Raw genomic sequence first — 15,175 nt, 5'->3', positions numbered from 1 at the left:
TGAGAATCATTTCTTGTTTTCACTTCATCTATCGGAAATCTTCTTAAAAATATATTTTTGTCCCATTTAGATATATCTTGCAAGTATTGCTGATTTGCTTGATCGTGGTGGGTAAAAATGGAGCAATTGAAACGTTTATAATGAAAACAAAAATTACATGCTTTTATTAATGAATGAGTGCAACAAAGTACAAATCAGAACTGAGGTGTATAGAGTTGAGGACAGAGAATAAGTGCCAGGTCACAAAGATGGGTTAGGTGTATATCCCTCCATAGTGTAACATAGTTTTCAGACACAAATGAATATGAAATAAAACAATCAACAAATATGAAATATATCGAAATCGAATGTAATCTATAAATTATCATTAAATGAACCATTACTTTGCGCGCGCTAACTTCTGTCATACAGATCACATGTAAAACAAATTGTCATTGGACTTCAGTCAAAAGCCAAATGATTAGCAAACATACTACCTCTGATTTTCTATAAAAACACAACTGATCTATAATCTTCAATATGATTATTTGTTCTCAATGTGTGGTAAAATAAATAATATGTGGGACAGTTCGTCGTTTGATCCAGATTTTTGACAAAAATGCTCGCTCATTTTTCTCATTTCTCAAGAAGAAGAAGAATAAGAAGAAAAGGGAGGAGAAGAAGAAGAAAAGGAAAAAGAAGAAGAGAAGAAAAGAAAAAAGAAGAAGAAGAAGAGGAAGAGGAAGGAGAAAGAATGAGGGGGTTCCGTTTATGTAGTTCATTTCTATTAAGTTCATTTACAGCATTGCATTCAGTGGCGTACACAAAAATTACGACAAAAAAAAAGAGAAACAGAAAGAGAAAAGGGTGAGATATATCATTTTCTGAAAATTATGTAGAAATCTGTCACAGAATTTGATTTTTTAAATAAAAATGTCGAAATTTTGATCGTTCGCTTCGCTCGCTCGCACATTTTTGAAAAATAAATTTTGCCCGATACGCCATAACTGGCCACCTCAAAAATTTTTGTTCATTACGCCACTAATCTTATTTAATAATGTTTATTTTGTCAATGCAAACAAAACAAATAAAATGCATCTTAAAATAAACGAGGACTCGAAGAAAAAAAATATAAAAAGTTAGTTGGTGCAATAAAAGAGACATTCCAAAAAATGAGTAGTATGACGAGAATAAATAAATAACAGGGACCAGTACAAGAAAAGGAGGGGAAAGAGGAAAAGATGATCTTGATTATTAATAAGCAAATAACTTCTTTGTGATACACAGGCAACAGGCTACGGAAAACCAGTTAACTTTGGGCTTGCCTTTTAATTGAGCTTACGTTTTAATCGCATAAATCTATAAATGTTTTGTTTTTGTTTTGTATAGGTAGATGTGATGGCGCATAATTATGAGAAGGTTGTTGCTCTCATCTCGAAGGATCCTCATGAAAGGGATGATAGAAAGGTTGATCTCCTTATTCCATGGTTTCAAAACATGAGTGCACTCTTCAAAGCACAGAAAACAGGTTGGTTTTTTTATTCATTTTAAGTGAGTGTTATGTATAGCCCATAAGTTTTGGGTCCAACATGTCTAATCACGTTAGTCATTTCATTTGATTTTATTTCGACATCAATACGACTGTTTTATTCGGGCACCTCGGCCCCGGACCTCGCCGTCTTTATTGTGAACTAGCACATACATTTAAAGTTTTAACTGAGGTGATGGAGGGGAGGGGTGTCACATATTCACATCTCCTTATTACTTATCATGGAATATTATTTTATGCTTAGGTCACATGACCACTTACGGTAGCTGCGGATACTGATAGCTCGTTCAAACTGTCACGATTTACGCCATGATTTGCATTTCGTAACTGATGCTAATGATTATGCTTAGTTAGGTCACACGGCCATGTTACAGACCTGCGGATGCCTGCGTATACTTCGATTATAAAAATACATAATTGCTACCCAAATAACGGAAAATTTAGCAAAAGTTACCTATTATCTGCGTAATATTTACGGATATTACGTATGAATTACGGATGTTGCGTATGATTTACGCATTTAACGTAGGGATAACGTAAATTCTGTGGATGCCATTTCATCCGCAGCAAGATTTTGAGAATTTCAAAATTCCCGCTGTGGATCGGCGTATGCCTGCGTATCCTGCGGATTGAATTACGGATTGATACGTATAATAAGGATCCTAGCGGATGCTATACTGTCAGTGGCCGTGTGACTTAAACATGAATTTAACCCATTCAATAGTTTTCTACGATGAATACGACTGCCACGACTGATCTGATACGATATGAATAGATCTGATAAGATCACTACGATTACTCCACGATCAAGACCGCCGTTTTAATCGTGGCGCAAATGGTGACAGTGGGAACTAGCTATTAGCATCCACAGCTACCGTAAGTGGCCGTGTGACCTAAGCATTACCTACCAATTCTATATCTATAGGCTACTGGTGAGAATGTGATGTGATATGTATTTTTAAGAATTTCCGAAAGCATAGTAAGAGGTTAATAGGCGTTGGCATTGCTTGGAAAGTACACGCGCAAAATAGATGTTTTTCCTATCATTATATTCTGTACTGTTTCAATTTATATCTTGTTTCATAATGAAGACACTATATTTACCAACGCCGCAAGCGATATAGACCAAGTTGGAGATGAGAACATGATCTCCTACTTGGCAGTTATTGCACCGATAGATTATAAGACGAGGGAAGGGGTGGGGGGATAACTGATATTTCCCTTCTACCATGCACCCTCTATTTACAAGTATTTCATTCGGTCTCTAAAACGAACTGAAACTAAAATACATATATATCTTTTTATTTTGTTTGCTGCGAGGTATCTAGGCTTTATGCCATCACTCACGATTTTACAGTCCTTTGTCGCCCTATGTCATGAGATCATATTTTGTTCTGACCTTGAGGAATATTATCTTCACTCATACTAATCCTCGTCCAGATATAGTCAGATTCATCGAGGGATTTGGGAAGTGGAAAAAAAGAAGAGAAATATCATTTTCTCCATGAACGGTAACATCTGTGGCAAATTCACGGGGGTGTGATTTCAACATCATCATGATCACAAGCTTACAGATGAGTCTCGTACTCTCGTTTATATACAAGACTGTGTTCCCCTCTCCCCCCAAAAAATGTTTTGATGTGGATATGAATCACCCCAAATGGTAACGTTAAATTACTATGCATGAACAGTTATGTAACCATAACCCTATACATGGTTATAATATTCGGATATACTAGAAAGAACACTTACTTCGCAATTTGTAAAATATCAAAATATCAATCCTAGTTCTTCAAGTTTATTGTTACATAAATTCGTGAATTTAATCTATATATTATATTGCATACTTTTTACATATTTAATAACCTCTATAAGGTTCAGATGAGACTTGTGTGTATAGCTAAGATTTCCTGCTTGTAGTGGGAAGTACGGCGATTTGTCTTAACTTTGTGGATAATTGCCATTCAAACTTTTTTTTTGTGCCACTGAAATCCTTCCAATTTCAGTTTGCCATGGTAAAATGAAAGCATTTATCAAGCTTTAACTAGTAATTCTTTTGAAATAAAAAAAAAACTTATAAATTTGGCATCATACAGAGCAGATGAGATGAGGTATGAAAGATTCCGTCTTTGCTCGCAGTCGTGACTTTGGCCACGTCTCAGCTCTCTTTTACTAGAAAAAGAAATTAAAGTATCGCGGATTAGTGACCTGAATATTTCACCAAAAATATGATGTTTTTGAGTGTTCCATTGTATCATGAAATAAAAAAAAGTAGAATTCATTTTATTTGCTGCAAAGAAAGAAAAAAGGGAGACAGATTTGAGTGGACAGAATATTGGAAATTTTTCGATGTCCCGCAGGTGAGTTGACGAAGAGTCTCGAATTGCAAGGATTGTAAGCTGATCGAGGTCTCTCGGGTGTCGAGCCTGGTTAGGTTTGGATCACAGACTGGTTTACCTAATCTCATCTAATCCTATTTAATCCCACAGACATGCCGTCTCAAACCATGATTTAGAATCGACGACATGCATGAACAAAATTCACGTCAACATTCGAGATTTTTTTCTTTTAATATTTTCTAGAGGAAGGGGTGGGGTAGTTACAGTGAGGTCTGGAAACAAGTTCTTTGTAGGTGCTGAGGCTGAGTGGTCTGGAATCGACTTGTATATGTCTTGATGTCTCGAATTCGAAACTACACCAAGGCACTGACACCAACTAGTATTATCATCGTCTTGATATAGTTTGGAGTTGTGTGTTTACTCACATCGGACTAAAATCCACTGATTTATTAAAAGTATAGCTTATTCATTTTAGTACTGTTTTGTCAATTTTTTATTCAGACATTTTTACCAAATGTCTTCGTCACAATCAGAGTGGGGATATCATCTGCAACATATTAACCATCATTGCCTTTTTTTCGTACAAACATTGACACAATCAAGGAGACGGGTTTTTTTTAAAAACATTTTTGTCTGACAATCACCTTTTCCTCCGACAACTTGTCATTGTCAACTTGTCAAAAAATTGTCTGACAGACAGTGACATCTTGTCGGTGCCGACAAGCTTCTTGAAAACCACGAGACTCACTGTCATCGTCATAATGATATCATTATCATCATCATCAACAACGACAACACTATTGTAATTATTTTCCTCATCATCATCGTCGTCGTTTCCGTAATCACCATTATTATCTCCATCGTCATCTTCTTCCCCATCGACATCATAATTGTCATTCTCAATATTTGCTACATCACTGCAAATTTGCATCTGGTACACGGCTTAGGAAAATTTGCAGCCTATATTTAATTCAGAACTTATATTGGTATAATCTGAGTACTTATTTATTCAAAGTGGTCACAATTTTGAAGCACTTTGACCGGCGGAACAAATTCATGTGAGAGCAAAATGTCGGAGGAGCGATTGTCGGTGGAGAAATAATTAGCGGAGCATTTGTCGCATTTCCCATAGCAATTATCCGCGAAGCATCTCGATATATCGCATTTTATTGGACACAATCTGTCACATGCATGATGTCGGCATGATGACATATATGTGCCAATTCAGACTGGAAATAAAATATTGCTTGTCTTTAAGCGACAACTGAAAACGAATACCAAAGAGAACTCGCTAACTCATTTGGGATATAATCAATCGAAAAAGATACCGCAAGCAGGATTATGGGATAAATATCATGTCCACTATATCATCACCATCGTCATCAAAGGTGTCGCAACGTGACGCCAGAAATTGATATATTTTCCTTGTTTTATTTGATTGGCGTGTAACAATAAAAGATTGATGCAAACTCATTACACTCGAGTTTCGGTACTTACTTTGCTATTCAACCCGACCTATTGTATTCAAATTTTAAGAGGTATGCATTTAAAACAATATTTTTTTAGTATAGTGAAATGGTTAAAGCCTGTCACGGGGATAGCTAATGATTGACATGTTACTTGTTAACTATCAGGATCAATGTATTGGAACGACTTTTGTTTCTGAAAACATTACTCCACTAAATCGCTTGAGATGCAACAAAAAGAGATTACATTCGACTTTTACATTTGCATGCTTTGGATGCCATTTGTGAGTTTTCAAATTACAATGAACAAGTGAGCGGCCTTTGTTGAAAATTGGTGAACCTGGACAGCTGATCTTCGTGAGATTCTGAGCTTACGAACAATTGCAAATATGTCGTTTGTCCTGGACGACATTGCTATTTTGATTCATCGATTTTCGACAAAGACTGCACTGTCATGAAGGGTTTTTGACGAAAGATTTTTTTTACCAAAATGTAATAATAATCAAATCAATCATAAAAATCATCCCTACGATCAGTCGTTATTGTGTCACGGGGCCCTTGGCGACATGGCGGTGTTAAGAAAATGAATAACGTTCGCATAAGACTTTACGAACAACTGGAATAGGTTGTGAATTCAGTCGGGGGTAAATTCGATAAATGTTTTGATTTAAATTCTTGTTGTTAACAAACATCTGAATGCAAAGTTTACAATTAGCACAACTGAAAAGGGATTTTAGGAAATTAGAAAAGATGTACATATAGAACAGGAACCCGTCATCATCATTCTTGAGTAATGGCATAATTATACGTATACACGACGCCTTATGAAGCAACCCATGGTCATAATAAGGACACAATATTATAGTGAGCAGGTGTAGAACATGAGCTATATCAGTGTACAATTTGTTAGGATTTGTTACAAGCAAGGAAGAGGGTGAGGGTGGAGACGACACGCTATTATCTACAAATTTATGATGATAAGGTCACTCCTTGTGAAAACATATCCTACTTGTATCTGTCCGACCGAATGTGCATGGCGTGATAGTAATCAAAATGTTTGTGATTATAATTTCGATCATTGGTTATGGGTGTCTTTTGCAGAGCATCATAACCTACTTGGTGTGGGGATTAAAGGTATGAATGCTGTTGTCTTCAAGGGTTTTATTAAACTGGAATTCTATGCATGTATATGACAACTCTCACTGTAACTTATAATCTGTCTTCGTTTAAGTTGCCTAACTGGAGAGACGCTTACTTGGGGGAGGTTTGTATCTGAGAAGAGAAAAATATGATTTTGGTGGTAAACTTGAGAAATTCAATTGGTAACTTCTAGATATAGGTTGTGTTTAATCTATACTTTATACCTGTAAAATGTCGCGACCACTGGCATGATTGGTCGCCAAATTGACGACTTTTCCTTAGATCATAATGGCTGACGAATTTGTTGGTGAACATTAGGATTTTCAACCGGCTATCTGACGAGTTCAGTAGGAAACGACTCTTTGTCATTAAGCATGAGGGTTTAAAAACCGACAACCAAATTTGCTAAAAATAATAACGTCCGTCACTTTGACTGAAACGTCGATTTGTAGATCAGTTGCGGCGGATTGAGCACCACGGTGCGTAACCTCATGAGATGATAAAAGCGTCTGTTTCTTGAAGACTAGATTACGTATACCGGCACGATTTCTCCCATGTGTTTCGTTGAAAGATGAAAAAGAGTGCAGGGATCAAAATGGGATTAACATTAACCCAACTAGCTGTTGATGTACCGACCGCCCCCATTGCACTTCCCCCCAAAATGGAAAAAAAAGAGCTACAAAAAATAATAACACAGGAACATTTTTGCAGGAGTTATTGAAATATGCTAGCGACTCCTGTAAAAATGTTCGCATGTTGTTGTGTCAGGTGATGTGTGATGAGTAAAAACCATGTTCCCCATTCTAATCGATTTCTGCAGAAAGTTAAAGCGACTCATGGTTAATCTATAAATGAAATGAGGATGGGACACTGGCCGATCCAGGTAGGGGCACATCCAGCCCATGCCCCCCCCCCCCCTTGAGAGCCACAAAAAATACATTTTGAGTGGCACATGTCATGCATACGCAAGGTTTTTGCTTGTCAAATTTTTCCTGGAACAAACGATCTCAACTTTATACTGATAACCTTTTTTGGGGTCATTTTTTCTCTGTGCAAAAATGCCACCCTTTAGAAAATCCTGGATCCGCCCATGTTTTAGTCCCTATGGTTCACCTTCACGATCACCTTTCTATGTATCTTTGCTCATCAAACGTCATAGATATCATATCTGTCTTTTTTATTTTAAAATTCTTTCTATCTTTACAGTAAATAAGCGAATTTCTCAAAACAATGGGGGGCTTTACTACATTTTAATGTATCCCCAATCCAGCTAGAAATTTGATCATGATTCGAAATTTCCCCACAACCTCAGTGCGTGTCAATTTTATTTTTAATTTTATCTTCGTAGCTTTTATTGGTCAGAAAACAATGATTAATTAAACATGCGTTACATAATCTCGAAGGAAAAGTAATATTGATTTGCAATTACTATGACAATAAAAAAGTGAATAATCGTATTGTTCTTGACTTATGATAATATACTCCGGTCATACCTACAAAACGATCAATGCAAGTGAAACACCGCTCTCTCATACAGTCGAAAACTGGTCGCCTCCCAGCTGTCTAGGTCTACTTAAAATGTATTCTATAAAGTGATCTGGAACCCTGCCCAATTTGAATTAATAACCTGGTTATGCCCTACTTCACGGAAAAGTGAGTTGTTCGATGATGGGATCGAGAGGGTGGAATGTGAAGTGTGTACTTGTCGATTCTACCCCCATCAGCACGAATGTTTGTTGATGAATCAGGTCAAGTTGCAGACCAACATGAAGTCCAATCCCTACTGACAATATTTGGCGACTCCAGTTGAGGCTCTGATAGAATAATAACAAAGCTTTTAAGGAGATGGAGAGAGAGGAATTGAACACAAGCATGACGAGTACACTGTATTGTCATGAAAGAAAGTCAGTTAAGAAAATGAAAGAAAGCAAGAAAGTAGGAAGCTGATAGGATACGGGGAGTTGAAGAAATAAGTTTAGATGAAAATATTCGTGATAGGCAAAGGCATTCAATAGATACATCATAAATGAACAACTGAGTCATTAACATTTAGATGTGTGGCTAAGGGAAAGTCTCTTATTATATATAGATTTCACCCATTGTAACGTTTAATATATTGAATGAGTAGGGGCTATGAGGAGTTGTATCTGTAATCAAGTCAAGTTGCAAACGACCGCATCGCACATTCTTATTTGGATTTCAAAGCAAAACATGATAATGTTATTTGCTTTTGTTTTGCAGTGATGTTATTTACTTGTACATTAATTGCGTACTCAAACAAATATTTTTCACCCATTAGCCCAATTTGTATAAGCCCTTCCAATTCCTACCCAACACGTCCACAAAACTTCTCCCATCTCCATAGGCACAATCGATAAATATTTACACTTCGTGTAGATTCCAAGTTCAACTGAACTAATAGATCAAACATGAAACATAATAGGCCGAACAATTTTAAGTGTGATTCCACAGTAGACGCGAATTATAGCAGCTTACGATGGATGGTATCCATGTTTGGTATTTACCAGACACAACTGCCTTGGATTTGGATATTTGCACAACCATTTATCGTATGAAAGAGATCTTCCTCTCACTTGTTGACTGTGCTTATTAATGGTCAAGCATTAGCAGCCCCCCACCCGGTGACCCGGGGGGGGGGGGGCAGTCAATGTATTGCTGTACACATGCGTGGCCAAAAAAGGGGGCGTTTTCAGTTTTGGACGCGGGCCGCGCGTGCACTCGTTAAGGGTATCAAAAACACAGATTTTCCAAAAAAAAAGTGATTTTGAAAGACTGGTCACTGGCCAATGGTCAATCGCGGGGTCAAACGTATTTAAGGCATGTTTTTTTCCAAAGCTTTTTTTTAAGACGATCGAGCCAAACGTGGTATGTTTTTCCCCCAAGCTTTTTTCCCGTGGCTTTCCCCCCCCCCCTCATTTCTTAAAAGTTTTCGGGTTCTTCCGATTGCTCAACGATCCAGGGAACGGGCCTGGGAAACTGTCAAAACTTGGTTAGGGGTCATATTCTGGCGACAACTTGTTTAGGGGCCAAAATGTGTAAATGAAGCCCGCGAAAAACTTGTTTAGGGGATTATTTTGCACTCAGAGAAAAACCTGTTTAGGGGGTGTTTGGAAATAAAAGTGGTCACGCATGTATACAGCAATAGATTTGAGTACCCCCCCCCCGGGGCAGCCCCTGATGGCCATAATATAGTCTGTAAGTTTGCACTTCAAATGATTGAGGGGCAATTGAACAGAGGGAGAGACAGAGGTTTTACTTAGAGAATAAATAACATGAAATCTGAAATATACTTATGATTCTAATTCATATTCTCTGGCTTTTACCACTCGATTGAGAGACGGGGTACACGCGCCCCATTTCAATCAACATCTATGCTACTTTTCAATAAATTTGTTTGTCATTATGATCTCGTTTATTTACTAGGATACCATTATTTATTTGTAGACTTAATTTTCCACTCACTCACTTCGGTCACACACCAAAATGTCCCACTTTAACCCATGCACGTCTGTATTATCATCAACCATAATAAACATATAAACTGGACCACTTTTCCGGGCCACTTTTACGCTCGCCAATTTTGATTAATATACGTGCTCTTAAAGGTCAAGTCCACCCCAGCAAAATGTTGATTTGAATAAATAGAGAAAAATCAAACTAGCATAACACTGAAAATTTCATCAAAATCGGATGTAAAATAAGAAAGTTATGGCATTTTAAAGTTTCGCTTATTTTTCACAAAACAGTGATATGCACAACTCAGTTACGCACAACTCAGTTACATGCAAATGAGTCAGTCGATGATGTCCATCACTCACTATTTGTTTTGTTTTTTATTGTTTGAATTATACAATATTTCATTTTTTACAGATTTGACCATAGGGACCGACTTGACTGAATCATATAGTATTAAACAATGCTAATTCCACATGTTCAGGAAGGAATTAACTGTTGTTCCACTTGACAATTAAAATATTTCATATAACAAAAGAAATAGTGAGTGGATGATGCCATCAGTCTCCTCATTTGCATACCAACCAGGACGTGCATATAACTGTTTTGTGAAATTAAGCGAAACTTTAAAATGTCATAACTTTCTTATTTTACATCAGATTTTGATGAAATTTTCAATGTTATGCTTGTTGGATTTTTCTCTTTTTATTCAAATCAATTTTTTGTTGGGGTGGACTTGTCCTTTAACTGAATCACATTTCAGATCAAACAAATATAGTTTGCTGCCCCCAACAGTTCTACGACTGAGAAGAAAAAGAAAAGAAAATCTGAGGGGAGAGGACAAAATATGAAATCCTCTTATGGATATCACATGTATGTTAAAATCTGTCACAAGTCTTGATTTTCATTTTGAAAAGGTCAATTGTGTTGCTCTCTTGCGACTTATCAAAAATGTTTCTACATAAGCGATGTTCTGCCCCTCAACATTTTCATTAAACTCATGAAACCACTTTCAAATGCCATCCCATAATATATTTGATAGCTATTGATATTCTATGTGTATCTGTTATAGCAGAATAATCTCAACGAAATCAACATTTGAATAGACTGAAATATCAAACATCAGAATGATTCCACAAATCATAATACTTTTCTTATATCTTTACATTTTATTTTTGCAGATGTAGTAAAAGATATTGTGAGAAATTGTGACTTTTTACCAGTGACCACAGATACGGTCATTATCAAGCAAGGCGGAAAGGGTGATTGGTAAGTTTGTTGTTGATTCTACTGAGATGTGGCCATTACTGATACCCACTGTCTAAAATAGCAAAATGTCACTGGGTCTTTGCAGCAGAATATCAGTGCTAATTGTAACATTCTTGCATTCTCCAAGAAAAATATGAACAAACTTGTAGCCTGTTATTCTAAATCTGTAATATTGACTATGGCTCTATCTCAGATGCGGGGGCAGGAGTACGCCTGCCCCTAATTTTTTCAAGTGATCAAAGCAAACAAAGAAGGAAGAAAGGGGATGAACTAAGGGAAAGCAGAGAATATTGATAGAGGGGGACTGGGTACATTATAGTAGAAGTGACCCCTACTTCCCTATTGAGAAGAAAAATATGTTACCTTTATGTTCTCTCTCTTTCAAAATGATCAAAATACTGAGGTGCCACCCTTGGTATATCTCTTCATGGAACATCTGATGAATTTTTGTTTTGATATACCTCGCTTTTTTCTTTAATTTAAAACTGCCAAATTCTTACATTGCAATTTAATGTTTAAACGAAACTTTAGCGTTGGTATCCTTCTTCTACTTATTTACAGCTTTTACATCATCCTGTCAGGCTCTGTGTCAGTGTACATCAACCAAGCGCTGGAGGACCAGGACAATGTGGCTAAATCTCCACCACCCCGAGACAGGACGAGGAAATCTAGACCCAATACAAGATTAAGTACCAGACCAAGTTCTCGAGTAAGATCACCAGAAAAGACACATCAGTCACAAGAACATTCGTCAAATTCAAAGATTAGACTGTCAGCCAAAAATGACCATTCATCACTGAGTGCAAAGGAGGCTGGGAGATTTGATGAGAATACCAGAAAAAGTCAAGCCGAACACAATGAAAATCTGGCAGACGGGAGCGATCAAATTTCTAGTGACGAAATTGGCGGGAAAGCAGACGCGGGAACGGCGAATCAAATTGAAATCATCATTGACGATGTAAGCCAAGCGGATAGCGGGTTGTCATCAGAGAGAATGCTCTTGGATGAAAATGATAATGACATCTATAATAAAGGAAATGAAAGCAATGGTGAAGTGGAAGATGATGATGATGAAGATGACTATGACGACTTTGATAGCGACTTTGATTATTCTTCTGATGACGACACCAATGGTATTTTAAAACCAAATACAACCAAATTAGAAAGATCGCTCTTTGGAGTGCACATCCGCGAACTGGGTAGGTCCATTAGGAAAAACCCATTTCTCTATTTATCAAACAGTAGGCTATACCTTTTCTTTGACTCTTATACAATATCCTTTGGATCATTTGATTCCCACAATCAAGAGTAATAAAACATATAAAAAGGGCATTGAAAGTAGATGGATAAAGGCAAGAGAGAGAGATAAATGGTGAAAGGGGAAGAAAGAACCATTGTCAAAGCAGAAAGGCATAAAGAAGAAGAGACAGAGAAAGGGAGAGTTTGAGGAAAAAGATGCATTCTTAGATGTATGGAGAGAATTGAGAAAAGGTCAAGAAAAAAAGAGCTCTTTTTTTTTTTTTGGGGGGGGGGGGCGGAAGAGAGAGAGAAAGAAACGGTATGCACCTATGATGAAACACACTGGATATTTAACATCAATGAAGATATCTGTATGCTTGCCAGGTTGAACAATTAAAGGCATTACATTTTGTAAAGGATATGAATATATTCCTCTTCATCTTTTTTTTTCATATAGAGGCTGGGAAGTGCTTTGGAGAACTGGCCCTTGTCCAGAACAACCCTATCCGGACTGCATCTATCATAGCTAACCAACAGACAAACCTTATTGTCATCAACAGAGAACTCTACAACAGGTGCCTCAAGGCAGCTCAGCAACATGAGTTCAACCTCAAGAAGAACTTTGTCAATACCTTCCCGCTTTTCAGGTAGGTCTCTCTTACTTAGATTTATTGGTGTTCTTGGTTGATGCATCGGGAAGCAAGCAGATGCCTTCTATTTTGGTCATTGACAACCTCTTCTATCATAGATAGGTTCAAATTTAGATTCTGAACGTCCTGGAAAGTTCAGCCAGAAGTGTGTCTACTCAAGGGTTGTCTCTTTCACCAGGCCTGTGGTAGCCGGATCATCATAGTATAAGATGGATGGGAGGATGACATTCTCAGTATGCCTGTATGAATAGCAAATCTCACACTTGTTTCTTTTATTTCTAGGCCCACTAAATACATGAACCTCAAATTCTTTGTATTTGTGATACAGTCAATATAAGTGACCCATGCCTCTCGTGATGAAAAACAACAACACAATTCAGATTTAAAGATTAGTACATGGTATGCAAAAAATGCCACACTTTGTTCATTTACTTGGTATTTCAAAATATGTCAAAATTTAAATCAAATTTAAACAACAGTGGGGGAGAAAGCTACTTTACCTTTGATAGAATTGAATTTCCTCTTTGGTCTAGGAACTGGACCCCAAGACAGCGTAGTGTAATGACAATGAGCTTGACCCGATACCAATACCAGTATGGCAACACTATGGCTAGGCAAGGCTCTCCTGTAAAAGGACTTCATTTCATCCTTCAGGGAAGTGCTAAGGTTTCAACCGACACTGTACAACACATAACACAGTATCCAAACTTCTGCACTGAGACAGATGTCCAGTTTGCAAAAGATGTAAAGTAAGTTGGGGATACATGAATAACTATCAAAAAGGTATAATTTGATGTGCACTAGGTTATTTGATGTAAGAAAGCTGAGACTCACACGGACCTGGCACTAGTTATGAGAGTAATTTTACAAGGCTTTCTCATCCATAGCCATACAAAACAAATTCAAACCAAAGTTTTGAGTGTTTTCTGTATTATCACACTGCAAAAACGCCAGTGTTAATTTAACACAAGCCTGGTATCTATATCGGTCCACATCAGATAGGTTTTGAAACAACACTGGTTTGGCGTTAGGCTAACACCAATTTGGCATTTAAGCAACACCAATTAGCGTTAAACCAATATCAGTTTGATTCTTAACTGGTGTTGTTTCAACGCTTCTCTGGTGTGAACTGATATAGATACCAGGCTTTTTTGCAGCGCATCTTTCTAAAATTTTATCCATCTTAAACAGGGTGTCGGTATTCATCAGTTTTGAACCATATTTGAGGACAAAGATGACTTTCTGTTCAATAAAAAGCCAAAGAAAAAAGAAAATTAAAAGCAAAACTCAAAGTTTGTGGTGGTGCATTTTTTTTTATCACAGAACTGGGAGAGGAACACGGACAACCCATCCTGGATCTAGTTCTTGGGAGTCTGGTAGCACTCGGCGAGGAGTCCAACACTGCGTCAGACGCAAGGAGACTTATGCTGAGGCAGAAAAAGATATGAATTACAAGAACACTGATATGTGTGTCATCGGGGCTGGGGACTACATAGGTAAATGAATTAACACTATTTTATCAAGTAATACTTTTGTCCTACATGCACTTTTAAAAAGGAATGAAGGATAAACAAAGATTTAATTCAAGGTTGTATGTTTTAGTCTGAGCAGAAGAATACCGGTACTACATAAGCATTCACAGTCGACAAAATTGTTCCAATTAGCTAACTGGCATGATGTGAAGATCATTTCAATATAATCAGCAGCGAGTGCATCAGAAGAGAATGATGATGACTGGGCGGAAGATGAAGATGAATTCTGCAGAAAACTCTGAATCTGATTACTTCATCACAACTTCATAGACATATCATCTTTCAATGTACTGATATCACATCAAAAAATCTCTTGACTTGGTACAGGTGACTTTGAGGTTTTGTTGAGGCTACCTACCTACAGCTTCTCTGTGAAGTGTCTTCAGGGTGTAGACACCTTTGAGTTGGACCTCAATAACTTTGAGCGACAGATCGTCAAGAAGAGTCCAACTACATACGCATTACTCAAAGAAACAGCCGAAACCAAGCTGCGAGCAAGGGTCAAGCGACTTGTCAGGGACCAACAGGTATTCTGATA

At 37.4% G+C, this 15,175-nt stretch overlaps 1 protein-coding gene across 2 annotated transcripts in view; it reads left to right on the top strand.

Moving 5' to 3' along the window:
- The first annotated feature begins 1,373 nt into the window (after positions 1 to 1,373).
- LOC129256296 (uncharacterized) overlaps positions 1,374 to 15,175 on the top strand; it is a 17,951-nt gene continuing 4,149 nt past the window's right edge. The window contains exons 1-7 of one of the 2 annotated variants that reach the window (XM_054894540.2): positions 1,374 to 1,507; positions 11,129 to 11,216; positions 11,778 to 12,415; positions 12,913 to 13,102; positions 13,639 to 13,854; positions 14,429 to 14,601; positions 14,965 to 15,164. In XM_054894540.2, the coding sequence (XP_054750515.2) occupies positions 1,378 to 1,507; positions 11,129 to 11,216; positions 11,778 to 12,415; positions 12,913 to 13,102; positions 13,639 to 13,854; positions 14,429 to 14,601; positions 14,965 to 15,164 (1,635 nt within the window). In that variant the 5' untranslated portion in view covers positions 1,374 to 1,377. Of the gene's footprint in view, positions 1,508 to 9,142; positions 9,222 to 11,128; positions 11,217 to 11,777; positions 12,416 to 12,912; positions 13,103 to 13,638; positions 13,855 to 14,428; positions 14,602 to 14,964; positions 15,165 to 15,175 lie in introns of those variants that run through there. The other variant, XM_064097132.1, reaches the window with a different exon arrangement.

This window comes from Lytechinus pictus, chromosome 3, assembly GCF_037042905.1.
Source record: "Lytechinus pictus isolate F3 Inbred chromosome 3, Lp3.0, whole genome shotgun sequence".
NCBI classification, from domain to species: Eukaryota; Metazoa; Echinodermata; class Echinoidea; order Temnopleuroida; family Toxopneustidae; genus Lytechinus; species Lytechinus pictus.
Note: the sequence above shows the minus strand (reverse complement) of the source record. Positions and strands in the feature narration are given on the sequence as shown.